At 40.6% G+C, this 18,529-nt stretch overlaps 1 protein-coding gene and 1 long non-coding RNA gene across 5 annotated transcripts in view; one reads left to right on the top strand and one right to left on the bottom strand.

Annotated features, from left to right (window-relative positions):
- The window catches only part of ITGA6 (integrin subunit alpha 6), a 29,756-nt gene extending 17,921 nt beyond the window's left edge, over positions 1-11,835 (top strand). The window contains exons 12-26 of one of the 2 annotated variants that reach the window (XM_010713748.3): positions 498-655; positions 1,407-1,562; positions 2,072-2,187; positions 2,871-3,060; positions 3,145-3,228; positions 3,426-3,505; positions 3,667-3,744; positions 3,844-3,946; positions 4,376-4,549; positions 5,493-5,591; positions 5,952-6,062; positions 6,141-6,239; positions 6,566-6,691; positions 8,113-8,242; positions 9,744-9,839. In XM_010713748.3, coding sequence (XP_010712050.1) covers positions 498-655; positions 1,407-1,562; positions 2,072-2,187; positions 2,871-3,060; positions 3,145-3,228; positions 3,426-3,505; positions 3,667-3,744; positions 3,844-3,946; positions 4,376-4,549; positions 5,493-5,591; positions 5,952-6,062; positions 6,141-6,239; positions 6,566-6,691; positions 8,113-8,220 — 1,682 coding nt within the window. In that variant the 3' untranslated portion in view covers positions 8,221-8,242; positions 9,744-9,839. Of the gene's footprint in view, positions 1-497; positions 656-1,406; positions 1,563-2,071; positions 2,188-2,870; positions 3,061-3,144; positions 3,229-3,425; positions 3,506-3,666; positions 3,745-3,843; positions 3,947-4,375; positions 4,550-5,492; positions 5,592-5,951; positions 6,063-6,140; positions 6,240-6,565; positions 6,692-8,112; positions 8,243-9,743 lie in introns of both variants that reach the window. The other variant, XM_010713747.3, reaches the window with a different exon arrangement.
- LOC109368578 lies at positions 7,078-13,671 on the bottom strand. Of its 3 annotated transcripts, none has more exons than XR_002116749.2 (4): positions 13,516-13,671; positions 9,660-9,795; positions 9,006-9,167; positions 7,078-7,553 (listed from the first exon to the last, which is right to left on the bottom strand). It is a non-coding gene; the product is annotated as an uncharacterized LOC109368578 (long non-coding RNA). The 3 variants fall into 3 exon arrangements; XR_002116747.2 differs by having other exon boundaries at positions 9,006-9,083; positions 13,516-13,667; XR_002116751.2 differs by lacking the exon at positions 9,006-9,167 and having other exon boundaries at positions 13,516-13,665.
- Positions 13,672-18,529: the final 4,858 nt, after the last annotated feature.

The following is an 18,529-nucleotide window of genomic DNA, read 5'->3' as shown; positions in this document are numbered from 1 at the left end:
CAGCTTGCTGAGCACAGAGATGGTTAAAAAATTGACATGTCAAACATGGTATTCCCTGCCTCAACAGACATAGCTAGAAAGCTTGAGAATACCGCTTTCGGTATTCAAATATTGACCTCAGAATCCTGCTGACTACTTAGCTTAGGTGCTACCTGGTACAAGACAGAAAGCAAGGAATCATGTCAGAGCATTTATGGTTTCTTATCTTAGCCCTCTACTGGCTCTACAGAATCAATTACAACTGCTCCAGCCAGCTCTAAATAATAGTTAAGTAAAGGAGGATTTTGTTTAGAAGTTTCCATTGGATACATGTCCCCTCAGATAGAGAGGGGTAAACAACAGATGGAGAATGTTTTGTAAATACTGAGAATTTGTGAAAGTTAGCACTGAGTGAAACTATTCTAGAATGTTGCTGTTAAATCATACTTAAATAGTTTTTCTTTGTAACCATGGCAAGGTTTCTTCCTTGTAGCAAACTACTTTATTTCTTCATATAGAGATCAACTATACATTTGAAGCGGAAAATGAGAGGAGACAATTAGGCCTGCCATCTAGGGTACGGTTTAAGGACTATCTATCTGATCAGTTCACTGCAAGTACCACCCTCATGGGGCAGAACTCCAAACAGTGCGTGACAGCCAAACTTGTTCTGCAGGTAAGGCAGAGTATTTAATTTTTATTTCATTTATAACAAAACATGCTCTTTCAGCCTCCTGGTATCTTTGTATGCAACTTAAAAATCACGTGCAATGTAAGGCTTAGAAATGAGAAAAACAGTAGTACTTTACTATTCCTTGCAAACATGGTGCTTCCTCCTCCTGCCTTTCTTTCAAAGAGTGAATAAAAGTTGCAGCCAGTGCAGTGTGCTGTGGAAGTTAAGAGAGCCGAACCAATTTAGAACAATAGACAGTCAAAAAATGCCAAAAATTGAGAGCTATTGGAAAACACAGAATTAGTGGTAGAATTTAATGGTGTGACTGACTAGGAAAAGGATTTCAAGCCATGGGTTTTAGATGGCTTGAATGGGCACAACAGGAAAACTTGGTCTGCACTCTCTTCTCACTTTGCTACTATGTTGACCCCTAAAGGCAACACTGTTCTAGTGTGTTATTTTATTGTTATAGCATGTTTCATTTGCCTGAGCTACCATTATTCCTAGTAATTCCTAACTCTAAGAGAAGTAATCAGATCAGGAAGCCAGAAAAAAAGATACAGTAAGGCTGGGATTTGTTGTGTTCATGCATATTTTTAGAAAATTACGTGTTTCTAAATAGTGAATAGTTGTAATACTGCGAAATGTAGCAAAGCTTTATTACTTGTTCTAAAATGTGTATCAAAAGGTAGTTTTGAGGTTGTTTTTCTTCTCTACACTGTGTGCTAACTGTGCCATTTGAAATTTTTATCAGGAAAAAATTAAAGATAAGCTGCGCCCAATTCCTATAGCAGTCAGTGTTAATATTGCTGGCCTGGAGTCTGGCTCATCATCCACCAGAAAAGAGAGAGCACTTCCGGACCTTATACCAATACTAAATTCAAATGAATCTCAAACAAAGATCACAAAAGTAAGCCTTTAATATCATATTTTCCTAGAAATCTGTACCATGAAAGTCACCGAATGCTAAAGTCTGTAGAAAACTAAATTGTGACCAAAGGAAATAAGTGGTGTGGCTCTGGACTGGCTTATGTTCTGTGCTTTGTTATGAATGTGTCAAAATGTTCTGAATTTAGTCCTGCATTTCTTTTGTGATATAAGAGAAAATCATATGGCTGTTAGGCTTTTACTATTCCCCTCTCCTTCCCAGCATGTCTAGGAGGAAGTATGCTTTTAGATAAGAATGGGAATCTTTCATCTTCTGCAGTGCAGACTTATCCCACATAACAACAAGAAAAAAACCGTGCAGCCTAATTCCTTCGTGGATAGGATGCTGTAACAGCATTAGAGCTCTGCATCAGTGACATATCTGGGAAAGTTACTGAGCTCCCTGTAGCTGCTTTATGCGCTGAACATCAGAAATCAGATTTTAAGCTAATACCACGTGGCATGCAATAAAAATGCTTTGGTTTTATTTAGGTGGAGTTCTTGAAAGAAGGATGTGGAGAAGACAATGAATGTCACAGCAATCTGAAACTTCAGTACCGGTTTTGCACTAGAGAAGGAAATGAAGACAGATTTACCTATTTACCAATGTAAGACTTGATTTAGCAGTGACTACTAAAATTCAAATTATTGACAAGTGCTGAAAATAAAACAACTTTTTAGACTATTCTGGGAGATGGAACAGCTTTGTTGTGTTGGCCTGGCAAATAGAGTCCTGTGTAGTTGTAGGTGTCAGGGTGACAATCATGGGGGAGTGGGGCTGAGCTTTAGAAGAAGAGTGATGGTACAGAGTCAAACGGTGGATGTAAAGCGGCTGCAACCATGGAGATTTGGTCTGAAATTTAGAAGGTTTCTAGCTGCTGGAGAAATGATGACCAGCTTTGCAGTAGATCTGTGTGGTACTATTAAATGTATAGTTACAGTATGCTCTTGTCCACTAGCCTAAGGAGCAGTTAAGAGAAGTTAATGGCAAAATTGTTACACTGTAACAGAAAGCCAGCATCCCATTGCACCCCTCCTCCTTGGAGGGCCAGTGGTACTAGAAAGGAGATGTAAAAAAGAAAACACAGAAGGAAGTATGTTTACTTACTGTGAACAGTCAGCCTTTAGCAGAGGGTGCCACAGAAATACTATGACCATTCCTATGTTTATGTTCTTTACAGTAATTCTTCACTAAGAGAGAGAATTATGTTTGGGTAAACCATAGTAAGAAACAAACTTTGAAACACATTTGTTTCCTTTATGCACAGCTCTGTGTATTCTGTTTCTGCAGTGAAAATGGCATTCCAGTGCTCCTTTTAAAAGATCAGAAAGATATTGCCCTGGAAATAACAGTGACAAATAATCCATCTGATGCAAGAAATCCACAGAAAGATGGAGAAGATGCATACGAAGCTAAACTAATTGCAACTTTTCCAGATAGTCTGACTTATTCTGCATTCAGGGAGATGAGAGGATATCCTGTAAGTGTTTTTAAGAGAAAGGGTATTCAAATTTTAAAATGTTTTAAGCGTAAATTGAATTACAAATGTGTTCTATTTATTCAGGAAAAACAGCTCACGTGTGGTGCTAACCAAAATGGCTCTCAAGCAGAGTGTGAACTTGGAAATCCGTTCAAGAGAAATTCCAATGTGAGTTGTACTTACTTTATTCAAGCTATACAATTTGATTCCTGACTGCAGTCTTTCAAAGTTTCTATGTCATAACTGGAAATTTGGCCTAGATCTGTCTTTTAACTTTAGAATTTGATGGTGTGTTACTATAATATTGCACATATTAATATCTTTTTGAAAACATTCACGTTTCCTCGATGTTCTTTCTCACCTAGGTAACCTTTTATCTGATCTTAAGTACCACTAAAGTGAATGTTGATACAACAGACTTGGACATTAACCTAAAGCTGGAGACGTAAGCTTTCTTTGTGTGTGTGTGTTTGTGCGCATTATATTTTGACATATGGCCGTAAACATTTTGAATTAGTGGTTTGATTCATAAATGCAATTATGAAATGTAAAATGAAAAACTTCTAAACTTGTAAAATCAGCAGCGCTGTTTCCTTTCCGTTGTAGAACAAGCACTCAAGTAAATTCAACTGCAATTACAGCCAGTGCTAAAGTGGTTCTTGAATTGCTTTTGTCGCTCACTGGGTAAGTTTGATAGCAGAACAAATAGGGTTGCAGGCTGGGGGGGAGCACCTCTGCCGCAGACTTCATTACAACCTGATTTGTTTCCTTGTACCTGAACAGAGTGGCTAAGCCTTCTCAGGTATATTTTGGAGGTAACATCGTTGGTGAGAGTGCTATGAAATCTGAAGATAATATTGGAAACCTCATAGAGTATGAATTCAGAGTGAGTAATTTAGAACAGTTTCTCCTTTTGTGTGTGTTAATTCTCAAAAACGTTGCTGGATTTAAAAATAGATTTTTCCAAACTGCGGGAGCAGGATCTGTTTCTTTCTGTGTCAAAAGTTTGTCGTAAACTTGGATTTTGCTACAGTTGTGTAGACAAATGATTTGTTAAGTCTAAACAGTGGGTGTTTCATATGAAGACAGACTTCTAAACATCAGCAGCTTAATGTTATGAATTTTTGATCTTATAAGCTTGACATTTAGTTGCCTTCCAGCTGTGCTAGTTTTCATATACATTTTGTCTTTAAGGTGCTTTCATTGTCTTTTAGTGGCTTTCTAATTTCCTGTTATCTGCATGACTCCAAGTCAGTAATGGTGATAAATCTCTTTGGAACAGATTGCACAACGTAAAGAAAGTTTATTTTCACAGGTAACCAACTTGGGCAGGCCACTGAAAACATTTGGTACAGCTTCCCTGGACATCCAGTGGCCAAAAGAAGTTAGCAATGGTAAATGGCTGCTGTATTTGATGAAAATAGACTCCAAGGGCTTGGAAAAGATTTCCTGTCAACCACAGAATGAAATCAATTTTTTGCATGTTGCGGTACGTTATCCTATCTTCCTGTATTCACTAATGGCTTCACCATTAAAACACCACAGCATGTGATAACAGAGTGTAAGAGCTTACCTCCAGAAGGAATTTTTTTGTCTTAGGAAAGTTGTAAGCATGATAGATAAACAATATGCTAGGGGCTAAGATTGTTAAGAGAATTGGTAAAATAGATAATGAAGTAAACTGAAGGACAGATGCTATGTCTCGGTGATTATATCTGCACTGGTACCTTTGGCTCTCAAAGGATGAAACTGTTCTTAGCTTTAATGCATTTCATCAACATTACTGAAATCTGTTTATTTTCCTACATGGAAAAAATAAAAAGTAACCACTGGCCCAGCATGAGGGGGAATTCCCTGTACTTTTTTGAAGGAGAAAAAGCTTGCGCTTACTTGTAGTGTATTTCTTGCAAATAAACACATTTATCAAACAGGAGTTTCATTATGCCAATCTAGCAAGCTTTTCTAAGCCCCATGAGCCCTCATTTTCATTGTTTTTCATATAATCTCAAGGTCATCTGAAAGAACTTGTAATTGTAGCTACTAAAACTGCACGCACTTAAACCTGTTCTCATCCGTTGACCGTTACTAAACTTTCTGTGATTATATATTTCAAAAAAAAACCAAGCCAGTGTGTACTGACCATATCATCTGTAAATCTATTAACACAGTAACATTAATGCCATATACACAGAACAAAAACAGAAACAGCATGAAAAGCCTTTTCTAAAAACTCATTGACGTGTCAAAAGAAAGTAAGCAGTTGCTTTTTAGTGGTTAATCTCAAATTTTCATGATTCTGTTATTAGCAATGAATGTAGAAAAAGGGGGATGTATAACAATAATCATACTGATCTAGGAACAAGAATTGTTTTTGTCCTATACGAAGAGACAGAATTAAGACAGAATTGTGACAAAAACACTTTATTTTAAAGGAATCCCATAACTCAAGAAGAAAGCGTGAGATTGCAGAGAAGCAGATTACAGACAGCAAGACATTTTCTTTGTTTTCAGAAAGAAAATATAAGACCTTGGTAAGCATAATGCATCAACTAGTCTTGTTGGACATTTCCCTTTCCACTCTTAACAGGGCTTTTTGGAGTTTGGCAGTGTGAAAAATGATAGGGCTTTGATTTGTTTCTATCTTAAATCCAAGCATTGATGCTTTTAGAATTTGTTAATTCTTATTTACCTGCTGAGGTGAGAAAACTAGGAAAGAATTTCTCCATAGTTATCTATGCTAAAATAAACACTAATTGCACCTTCATCATATTTTCCCATTGCTGTTGGTACAGATTTTGGTTCTTGTGCCTAAATACCATGTTTAGAGTCCAATTTTAAATCCTGATGCAGAATTGTGAAGATGCTTTTACGTGTAAAATTTGTAACTGCAGGACTGCAAGGTGAATGCACGGTGTGTGGACATAAAATGTCCTCTGAAAGGTTTTGACAGCAAGGCATCGATTTTGCTGCGTTCCAGACTGTGGAACAGTACTTTCTTGGAAGTAAGTCCTCTTGCCATTTCTGAAAGTTTAGAGTTCTCTCCTGTCATATGTCTAGTAACTGATTTTATTTTGGAACAGGAATACTCCAAAATGAACTACCTGGACATTCTTGTTAGAGCCTCAATCAGTGTTCCTGCTGCAGCTAAGAACGTCAAACTCACAAATGAAGCTGCTCAGGTAGGTTCAGCACTTAATGCTAGCCACAGATCATGTTATGTTTCCAACTTATCTCAAAGACTGGAAAAGATAAACTGTTCTAAGCAAAAGGAGCTAATATATTGGATTTTTAAAATCAAATTTTGAATTTGTGATCTTTTACACATTCTATTTGGTTGGAAAACTTGCTGCTGTATTGAAATGATACCCATAGGAACTTTTTCTTCAAAGACATTTGGTAATGAGAGAAGTAGGGAAAAAAAAAAACCTATAAATTACAGTTTTATATTAAACATGAATGCTTTTGAAATGCTTTTTCAATCTGTTCATGTTTTCTTTTCCCCTAGGTGCGTGTTACAGTCTTTCCTGCAAAGCCAGTAGCCCTTTATACAGGAGTGCCTTGGTGGATCATCGCAGTGGCTATTTTTGCGGGAGTACTGATGCTTGCGCTCCTAGTGTTCTTGTTATGGAAAGTAAGTTTTTACTTATTTGATTATTTCATGTTTCCTGGCATACAGGTGACAAGAAAAAAATTAAGCAAACAGTTAATTATTTTTTGTTTGCATTTGGGACTCAAAACACAGCAAAACAGCCCAAAATGTACATAACCTGTATCAGTTTCTCAATTTTTGAACATTTGGCATGAGAATGGTCATATAAGAAAATTCATTTCTATCCTTGGTAGGAAATAATTCTGTTTCTAGATCCTCAAAAGGAAATGTCTAAAACTTTGGCCAGACTTCAAAACACCTGGCCAGAGAGACTGTAGGTACTTCAATACAGATGGATAATAACTGGGGCTGCTGGGTTAGGTGTAAAACTTTGTGAACTTTCCACAGATGTTTTAGGAGGGCTTTTTTCTCATGGTATTTCTAATGCTATTCAACTCAAGAGTAGACAGGGGAAAAAAATACAACAACAAAAGATACAAAAATAGCACATTACCTGTGTGTTCAATTTCTTTTGTATGGACTCCTTATCTTAGAAACCCAGAAGGAGTAAATTCGTATTTAAAAGGAAAAATTAAGAATTTGCAAAGGAAAAAATACAAGTACTTTTTAAACCCCCTTTGGCATTTTTACAACTAACTGTGTCTCCAAGTAAAATGGGGTAATTACTTTATTCTTATTACTTACTGGCTTCGGCAGTTAATATAAGTTGATGGGAAAGAAGACACTCATTTAGAAAGAGTGGGTGAAGAGGAATATCTTGTCACTTTCCTTTGGAGAAACTGGAGCAGGTGGCATTGTTGGACTTACTGCTTGCTAAAGATGACTTCTCACAGAGTACTTTTGATTTCTTCCTTCTCAAAGAAATGGACAGTCTGTTGCAAATCTAATAAATAATCATTAATGTTTTGGATGGGCTGTTAGGTACAATTACTAGTTTTCTACTGCACATGAAAATGCTCTCATACACACTGTGAACTCTTTCTCTTGATGACAAAAAATCATCTTATGAAGAACAAACACTGTACATCATAGGCAATTATGTGGCTGGGGATGAGACACATGCTCCTGTTGAACAAGTCAAAGCATTTACCCTGTGCATAAATTGGTTTTTATATAGAGATCTTGCTGTCTTCACACACAGCTTTAGTTGCTACAGACATGCTGTATGATTAGTTTTTCTTCAAAAAATAATGCATTAAAAGTTTAAAATTAAGCCTCTAAAATAATATTCCTTACACCTCAGGTTATTTTGCTTTTGTATAGAGTAAGTTAGTCCCAGAAGTTCTCAAAACAGCAGCTGACTTTTCTTGTGAAAACTTCCTAAAACAGGTCAGGCAACCAGCCTGTGAAGGGATTATGGAAAGGTTGTTCTAGTCAGTTCTAATAGGTTTAACTCTTCTTCTGGTCCACTGAAATTGACTAAATACCTTGCTTCCTTGTAGTGTGGTTTCTTCAAAAGAAGTAAGAAAGATCATTACGATGCCACATATCACAAGGCTGAGATCCATGCTCAGCCATCTGATAAAGAGAGGCTTACTTCTGATGCGTAGTATTGATCTACTTCTGTAATTGGTAATTGATGATATTTTTTAATTTTAGCTGTGGTGGCACATGCTGTGGGTGTGGTGGCTAACGATGAAGCTTTTGCTGCATATTTTCTATTAACTTTTGAATTTCAGACTGTTAGTACTTGCTTGCTTATTTTCAGCTTTTAGTGTACATAAACACAGGTCATTACCCTGGTCTAAGAAGCTTTTAGTTCTCTAGAAAACATATTGATCTGTTGCAGTGGTTTTTAGCTTTTTTAACTGATGTTTTAACAAGTTTTGGTTTTTTTTTTTGTTGTTTTTTTTTTTAAGTTTTAGAGATGGTAATCAGCAATGCAGAGATAATATTTACAGCTAAAACTACCTAGAAAACAAACTTGCTTTATTAACCTTTTACTGCATGCTTATAAATAAAGTTGCTAATACTGAAAGGAATTTTCTGAAATAAAAGGTAGTTGCTGTGGAAACACCTATTTTCATTCAGTTTGGAAAATACTTTTCTAGAAGAAACTTCTCTGCTGAAGCTACAAGGATGCATGACAACTTATGTTTCTTTACTCAACTTTTACTCAAGACAATACATGCCCGTACAGGATATTAATTAGAGATGCTTTGAGATGAGAGGTTGGGAAGGAATTCTTATCTAAAATCTGTTGAAACTACATGTAATTAAATCTGCATTACAAGATGGACTAAATTTTTATCTATGCTTTGTTGTTTTTTTTTTCCTCTTAAAAGACAGGTCTATTGAAAATTTATTTTTAAACAAGTCACAAATGAAACCCTACCTCTTTTGTTTTTTTGCTAGTAGTATGTAATCACAATTTGGCACAATGTCTTGTACTTTCGGTCTTGACTTCAGAAACCTATCAACATGTCAAATGTTTGCCAGTCATCATCTCTGTACCGTTGTGGGCAAAGCTCATTTTATTTTGAATCTTCATTTCAATCTTAAGCAGTTAAAAAAAAAAAAATCAGGTTTTATAGTTGTTTTGATTAACAAGAAAACTTTCGGGGCACAAACAAGGTTTACTGTATTTCATTGAGGGAGGTGTTCAGCAGAGAATTTACAAAATTTAAATTTAAATAGTGTAATTTTTCACTTTGTGGCAAATTAAGCAAGACTTGTGCTCTAGTACTGTACATGTATGGTTAGTTAAGGTAGTATAGTAGTGATGGTGCTTTGAAAAGACGACCACTAGTGTAAGCTTTCCTTGAAAGCCCTGGAAATCTTTCTACAAGTTTAATGGTAAATTACGTCAACGTACAGGAAGGTAATGAAGTACATACCTTCCTTTGATTCAGGAGAAGTAAGTGCTCCTGAACTGCATGTACACCTTTGTTTAGCATGGCGTTTTCTCGATTATATGACAGAACAACTTTAGAGGAAGACTCATATGGTCCGTTCTAAGTCTATATCTTTTTGTATTCAGTTTTCTTACCTTTATGAAGAATGCGTTGCCTCTGTAATTGTAGTACTTCTACAGCAACTTCAGTCTAAACTCTTCTTTTTCTCCTCGCCCCAGTGTGGGTTCTTCCAGCGTTCCAGGTACGATGACAGTGTCCCCCGCTATCATGCTGTAAGAATTCGAAAAGAAGAACGAGAGATCAAAGACGGGAAATGCAAAGATCTTGAGACAAAACAGTGGTTCACAAAATGGAATGACAATGAAAGTTATTCTTAGGAAAAAGCTGTTTCCCTCCTCAAAGTTCAGATAGACGATAATGCTTTCGTTAATGGTAAACTCATGGACTTAGACCTATGAACACTATGGACATCTTCACTGTTTGTATGTAGATATTACTACTTATACTGCAGCTTCTGTTTGCACAGTTAAAATTGCTTTGTCAGTTCTTATTGGCACTATTTAATTTCTACTCCGCCTCTTTTTTCCCCCTTCAAATCTAACTCAGGGTTTAGAAGACACTGTGTTGATTTGGGCTCTCTTCTGCAGAACATGCAAACCCACTCTGGCAGGCTTTTTCCTGTGCTCCTCATGTTCCTGGGAATGCTAGCAATGCATGATTGAGATCAGCATAAATTCTCCAGCCTTCCCTTGATGCGTGGTCCCTTACAAACACACTGGCCTTAACATACGTAGCTCAAGTATCGTCTGAAGACCTGCAAATCTATTTTAGTCATAAGCTTTGCTGCCACAATAGCTAGGGCTTACAAAAAGCATCATCTTCAGTTGTATGCACAATAGGTCATGTTGCTCAATTTATAAAATCAGATTATGTAAATCTTGCCCACAACAAATATACACAGGTTGTTTTTTTGTTAGTTTTTTAAAAAGAGGCTTGAATATTAGATGTACTTTTTGTATATATATATTTTAGTCATTTTTGTATTTATTTTTGTTATCAGTTGTTGTCTTTGACTGACTGTTAGGCCAAAGACTTACCTGAATCTTGAAACCACTGTGCTTATGAACTTCAGAAGGTGAGACCTGAGGCTTTCGTTGCATTTTAATAAATCACTGAAGGTGCCAATGCTTTCTAAAACTGTAAATATTTATTCCAGTGACGTACATGGGATTTTTTTTTCATGATATTTGTAACTTGATCTAATAGGAACTACCAGGTTTTGTAATATGACTTTGTACATTACTTCAGACTATTAAGCAGTTCAGACACCAAGCATAGGTAGGGTTTTTAAGATAGTTTTATACTTTACTAGAAGTGAGAAGTTCTCTGGAAACAGCTTTCCAGCTTCATAAGGACTTCCTGTCTGGCAAAGGGTGTTGACTACTACAACTGTTACAAAGCACTTGACGAGGCTGTATATGCCTAACTTAACTATGAGGATCTAAGCTGATCCACTTTGAGACTACTGAACCCTCTTGAAAACCCGAGCGCTCTTAAGACAACAGCCACAATGCTGTGCTTATCAGCAATCTAACCATTGATTAAAACTACATAAAGAGTTTACCCTTTTCCTTTTATCCTTCTAAAGCACTGGTACTCCTTAAGAATGAAGATTATTTTGGAGTTGTTTATTCCATATAGAACAAAGTTCTGCTCAAGAAGCACGTGTGTTAGTTGTTAGCAGTTTGAACTATGCAAAAACCTTTTGGTACTTTTTCCTCTCAGAGGTGAAAACCTGCAATGAGGGCAGTTGTCAGGTGGCTGATTTCTGCTACTAACTATTAAGATACCTTTTTAGAAGCTATGCTCACCTAAAATACTATCCTTATAGAAAGGGCAGTAATTTAGTAGACTCTTCTTCCTCCCATTAAGTAATCTCAGTACATGACCCTGATTTTATGAACCCTGACAAACGCATTTAGCTGCTCAGTTTTTGAGCTTTCTTAAAAACAGCTTATTCACTGAAAGGCTCAGCAGCATAAGAAGCCAGGCTAACGAGGTGCTAAGATGCTTGACAACCAACTACTCCCAGCCTCTGATTTCAAAGCAGATTGTGGCCCTCCCCTGTCAAGACCATGAATGTCTTTGCAGTGCTAAACTGAAAATTATTTTCAATAAGTCACATCACTGGTATACCTTTATTTCAAACTGTTTTTTTTAAATATCAGCTAACAATGCTACATCATTCCATTATTAGAAATTACCTGTGGATATTTGTATAGAAGTGTGAAATAAATTTTTTAAAATTAAGCATTGTTCTGATAATTGTGGTTTCTTATCATAATTACATGAGATAGTCACAGCTAGGCTCACTGGTACTTCAGAAATGCAAACATCAACATTCACGCTGTAAATATTGCCATTCCCCCTAAGAGACCTGCTCATTGCCAGGGGGCAGATAACTCAGTCTCACACCTGCAGGCCAGCTGCCACAGTTCCTAGCACTCCAACAGCTGGGCCACAGCACTGCTAGGCTTAGAAAAACCAGTCAAGGGTCTGACCCACCTCTGTACCTAGCAGTGAAATATGCTACTGACCAACAACTACTTGGCCACAGGATCCAGTTTCAACTCAAAAAAGACAAAAAACAAAACGACACAGGAAAAAAAGAAAATCTCAAAAGAAACCCTCTGGCTTATCTCTAAATTTAAGACATCAAGTCTTCAAGTTGCTTTGCTAAAAGGAAATCGTAGAATCCAGAAAGTTAGAAAATACTACTGAGATCATCTAGTCCAACCATCACTGCCATACCCACTAACCCACGTTCCCAAGTGCAACATTTGCTCTTCTTGAACACCTCCAGGGATGATGACTGCACTGCCTGCCTGGGCAGCCTGTTCCAGTACCTCACCACTCTTCCAAGAGAAGAAATTTTTCTTAATATTCCCCTGACACAACTTAAGGCAATGACAATCCCTCTTGTCCTATCGCTATTAGCTGGGAGAAGAGGCCAACCACAACCTCCTCTCAGGTCACTGTAGAGAGTGACAAGTTTCCCCTGAGCCTCCTCCAGCCTGAACAATTTCAGTTCCCTTGCTGCCCCTTTCAAGTCTTATGCTCCAGACCCTTCACCAGCTTCATTTTGAAGCAGAGCCCTGAAGATCAGAAGGATTCATACTAGACAAAAACAAAAAAACAAACAACAACAACAAAAAAAAACACCAAATAAACTAACAACACCCCAAAACAGTATTTGTTGTTACAGAGATAGCTCTGCAGCTACAGTTAGAAGTTGCTGCTCTTGGATCACATCAAAGATACAATATTACTACAGGCAGGCTGCTTCCACAACGAAATCCACAAACATTTGTCCACAACAAGAAACAACAGACTTGAAGGAACAGTTAAATGATCTCTTAACAACTCTGCTGGATGGCAGAAGAAAGGCAGGACAGTGATCATCACCACCACAGGCTGTGCCAGCACCACAGCACCAGGCAGGGGCTGAGGGCAGCATGGGTGTGCCCAGATCCCCTATGCAGATCTTCTTCCTGTAACACTGAAATGTGCCATGGAAAACGAATGAAGCCAAATTCTTTTGTGAATAGCTGACCTAATTACTGATACACTTAAGTATAGTATAAAAAAAAAGTACTGTATATACACACACAACATATGTTTTAACATAAATGAAAGCATCATAGTTTAACCAGCATTCTATATGTTCATATTATGCACACAGATACTAGGTAATAAATATATACACTGGAGTGCCACAGATGGTGGCGTATGTATGGTAGCACAAGTGTATAGAATCTGTACTCGTACATACGTATTTGCATCTGTATATGTAATGCATCTATATGAATATATATACATACACAAGGCCTAACGTGTGCACACTGTGGAGCCTGAGGTACACGACTGAAATTCTAGCAAACCACAGCACTTCACTCATGGTTAACCCACAGCACGGCAGACGCAGCTTACATCAGATGCTTTCAAAGGACGGGGCCATGCTGACACATGTTGCGGAGAGCAGCTGATAGGTGGGAGAAGGGCAGGCGCAGGGCACTCCTACAAACACCTCAGGCATCACAATGTAAGCTGAGGTGAAAGCTTTTAAAGATGACCCTAGAACACCTCCCCCATTCTGACCTCACACTGCAGCGCTGTCCCTGCACCAGTGCGTCTGAACAAACAAACAAAAATCCATAATGCAAAGGGCCCGAAAGCTGCTGGCCCACAAACACGGGGCACGTTGGGGAAAGGGGCTCAGGAGCCTGGACCGGCAGCACGAGGCCGGAGATCCCCTGCAGAGACCCTGCCCAGTCCAAGCCCTGCTCAGCGCGGGTCCAAACCGGAGCAGGTTGCTCAGACCCAGGCCAGCTCTTTAACAGCTACTTCTGCAGCCTCTCTAAATGAGCAACCTACACCAGTGGCTGACCAGCCTCACAGCAGAAGTCTTCCTATATTTAAGGAGGATTTCCTCCGTACAGTGGCCCTGTTGCCGGTCAGTGCTCTTATGTGGCTTGGCCTCCATGGTGCCCACTCCAGCAGGAACTTGCATGCTCTCAGGATCAATCCCAATCCTGCTCTCCTTGGGCTGAGTACGCCTGCTCCAGCTGCTTCTAGCACGCATATTACTCCCAACCACTCACCCCTCACAGCCCTCACTGCCCTGTGCAGGGAGCCTCCAGTGCCCCATCTCCTCCTCTCAGCATGAAGCAGCTGCTTACTGCCAGCTCACTTCTAAGGAGCACAAAGCACCACACTGCCCACATTGCATTACTATACCCCATGCACAGCCAACTGTGATCCTCACAAGAAGAAAGCAGCAGTGCTTCACCCCTCCTCATCCCACAAAAACAAGGGTGCAACTGCAGTATAAGCTTTGTTTTTCCGACAGAGACACCCACCATCATCAATTCCAATTTCTGCTTTCTGACCCTGACTCACAGGGATGTGGCAAAAATTCACAAACTCAAATTTAATTGCATACTGGATAAAGAGATACAAAGACATCCCTATGCTCTTCTTGAACCATTGGTAATTTGATACAAATTCATACAGATGACACTCCACATTTTAGATCAACCTTGTTGCTATTTTTTATACACTTTTAATTCTACTTGTGTAAAAAAGTAAGGGATGAAAGCCACAACAAACCAGCAGAACTCCGTGAAATGTTCCTAGCATAGCAAAAGCAAGGAAAGTTATTGATAAAAATGTGAGAGCAAAGACAAGCCTTTGTACAGAGGAAGTGCACCAGCTGAAAAACCATGGGGGCACACCAGAGAGCATCAAAGGAAAGACTATAAGTTGTTGAAAAAAAGAGAGACCAATATATTCTACCTGTGCCCAGAAGCGGGACAATTTGGGATTTGAATCTACAACGTAGCTAGTCTGGAAAAGGGAGAAAAAGAAAAAAAACACAAAACCAGCAGTATGTGCAGCAGCCGGGCACAGTGACTTCCACTAAGTGTTGTTTACAGTCTGACCATAACAAAACAAAACTCTTCCTATGAAACACTCTACAAGAATGATATGCCCTCAATTATCTTTTTAAACCTTAAATGCTGTTAAATTTTAGATTGAAATTGAAAAGATGCAATTGGTTAGGTTAAAACAAAAGCTTACGCTTCAACTATCTTAAAACCGACTTCGCTCTATCCTCTTTAAATCATGAAACCAGGTGTATTACATGCAGGCATACCAATAAGCAGGAGCAGGAGACTAGAGAAATGCCAACTAACAGAAATAACACCTTTGCATAAGAACTCACAGAAATTAGCACATCAGAAATCCAGTTAGCATCACACTGGAATAGGTTAGAGGAAGTAGCACTCCTTTGAACAGCCTCTCATACTTTCATGCCCTTCTTCTACTAAGGCATCCCAACCTGCACCAGGAGGCCACAGCAGGCAGAGCAGAGCAGGACAACCCCTTCCCTTGCCCAGCGCCAGTGCTGGCTCTGATGCAGCCCCAGGTGCGGTTGGCTCCTCTGGCTGCCAGGGCACACTGCTGACTCAGATGCAACTTTTTCCAACCAGAACACCCAGATCCCTTCCCGCAGGCCTGCTGTCCAGCCCCTGCTCTCCCAGCCTGTACACAGAGCCCCAGGGCTGCCCCATCCCACAGGCAGAATCCAGCACTTGCTCTTCTTCATGCACATGGTGCATGAAGGCGTCGGCTGATGGATGTCAGTCCACCTGCAGGCGACACCATTGAGCCCATGGAGGTGGACCCACCTTCAGAGGATGAGCCAATGGAGGTGGATCCACCTCGCTCAGGGTGGAGCAGGCACCACAACATCGTGCATGTTTGGAGACGGTGCTACATCTATTGGTGTGCATGGGGCTCTCGATTTCCATCTTGGTGTTGAAATGTGACCATCCACCAGAGAGCCCCTGCGCCAGCAGCTGCTCCCCATCACTCTTCCTTCCCGTCCTCCCTCCTCATCCTTCCCCAGGACCTCTCTCCTCTTCTTTCCCGAGCTCTGAGGAAATGGGAAAGCCTGAGCCTGGGTCCTCCGAGCACAAGAAGAAACCAGTGGACAGCTGTGAGCTGTGAGGAAGGTGAGCCCTGAGGAAGAAGGCAGCACTGGAACTGGGTCCTCTGAGCTCTGCCTGGACAAGAGGAGTCCAGCAGACGGCCCTGAGTTCCCTGCAGCCTCTAGGTGAGCTCTGAGGAAGAGGGCAGGACTGGGACTGTTATCCTCTGAGCTGCTGCACTGGGACAATGGGAAGAGTCCAGCGGTCAGCCCTGAGCTCCATGAGGCCTCCAAGTGAGCTCTAAGGAAGTAGGCAGGACTGGGACTGGCGTGCACTGAGCTGTGCCAGGACAAGAGCAAAAGGCCATCTGATGGCCCTGAGTGCCCCGTGGCACTCCAGTTAGAGACAGAGAAACTCCAAATGCAGCTGTTCTTATGTAGAAGCAAGGACCGTGATTTGCATGGGAAGAAGGGTTGGCAGTCAGCATGAAGGCTCATTCCAGTTGTTCCTTCAAGACTTTTTTTTACAAGTTTGGACCATAAACCATTTAAAAGGACAATACAAAATCATAATTGTAATAAAAAAGCTAAATCAGTAAGTGTGTCTCCATTTTTGGTACAATAGTGTGCACTGGGACTACTGTGACCCCTCTCGTTCTTCCCAGCACCAAATGACTTTGCTCTCTGGGGTGACAGCCCAGCCAGCAGCCCAGGACACACAGCAGCCCAGGGGAGACTGCAGGCTTGGCCTTTGCTGAGTCCTGGCCACACAAGGCGTAGGGGGGAGCTGGTAGGGCAGCAGGAGGTCGCCCCCTCCACATCCCCAGGAGTTTCCGTAGCTGCAGGAACTGTGATGGCTGCCAAGACAGAATTCCCAGCCCACTTGTGGCAGGCATCACTCCAGCTGTCAGATGGGCTCAGCACTCTGTCAGTGCCCAGCACCGCTGCAGGAAATGTGCCCAGGCAGCAGCAATAGGCATGAGTAGCCACAGAAGGAGATGGCTTGGAGCAGCACAGAATCCAGCATTTGTTTAGATGCGGCTGGCAACCCCAAGCTCTGCAATTTCCTAAGAAGGTCTCTCTGCCCTGGAGGGAGGTGATGGCTCCTCCTGATACAGAATACATACGCGCAATTTTGAAATAGGACAGTTATCTAAGGACAAGGGGTTTAAAGCTCATGGTTTTGTTTTTTTTTTTTCCTCCCCTTAACACAATCTTTCCATTATGATAACCTGACTACAAACAGCAGATGTGTTTGAGTTACAAAGCAAGAAACTCAATGATGGATTTCAAATATAGGCCAGAGACCACAACACAAGAACACAGCTCCTGGGAGACTGTACTGTTCTATTTTCTCAGGCTTATAGTCTTAAAATGTGGAATTTTCCAGTCCAGTGGGGTAGGATTGTGGCAGTGGGCATGGGAAGTGATCGCAAAAACAAGAAGGATCATGTCTGCAATTGTACTCAAGCTCAAAACTGACATTATAGAATATTCTGAGCTGGAAGGAATCCTTAAGGATCACTGAGCCCAAATCCTGGCTCCACACAGGAACATCCAAGATTCAAACCCTAGGTCTGAAAGCAGCGTTCAAATGCTCCTTGAATTCCAGCAGCTCACGGCTGTGCCCACTGCCCTGGGCTGCCTGTTCTGTGCTCACTGAACTATGGTGAAGAACCTTCTCCTAACACTCACTGATCCCTCTGACAGCTCCATGTCATTCCCTCGTGCCCTGTTGCTATCACTCTGCTCCCCTGTAAGGAGATGTAGGCCTCCATAAGACCTTCCCTCAGCTCCTCTGCTCTGGGCTGAACAAACCCAGGGAATTCTCTGATATTTAACAAAACATGTTTTCATGGATTGGTATGCAGTCAGCAGTTCCAAAGTGACCAAGAAAAAGCTGACACCTGGGCACTAGCATGCAGGTGGAAAAGATGAAACCAGCCCAGAATTATTTTGAGCAGCTGCAACAAATTACAAACACCCAATTTACTGCCTGTGGGTACTGCTTTAAACTGCTACTAGCTCACAGCTGAGACCATTATAAACCAGTCTTTAGAACAGCAGTATGGAAGCCAAGAAGGAGCCTCAAACTGCTCTAAGACTGAGAAGCGGATGATCTCCTGTAAGCAGCCCACAAGCAGCACTGCAGCACAGTGTCATTAACCTGTGTTTGTACAGAGACAGAAGTGTTGTTGGCTTGCCCCGTTAGCCACTGCTGCTAGTCAGAGTAGAGCCAGGCACCCAGATTTCAAGAAAAGACAGAAGTACAAGTCTGCCTACAAACAAATCAGTTTAATCCTGAACCAGCTCCGTCCTTCCTCCTAATGTTACTGCTCAGAAAATTGCCTTTGGAGGTGGAGCAAATCAGCATGCGTTTTACACTTCAGTGCTACATCCAAAACGAAAAGAAACACCACCATCACATAAGTAACGATGCCATCCTCAGCACTCTTGCAGGACCAGCGACGCGCTGAGCAGGGTAACGTGGCAGAAGCAGCAGAGCGACTG

The sequence above is a fragment of the Meleagris gallopavo genome, chromosome 7 (genome assembly GCF_000146605.3).
Source record: "Meleagris gallopavo isolate NT-WF06-2002-E0010 breed Aviagen turkey brand Nicholas breeding stock chromosome 7, Turkey_5.1, whole genome shotgun sequence".
NCBI lineage: Eukaryota > Metazoa > Chordata > Aves > Galliformes > Phasianidae > Meleagris > Meleagris gallopavo.
Note: the sequence above shows the minus strand (reverse complement) of the source record. Positions and strands in the feature narration are given on the sequence as shown.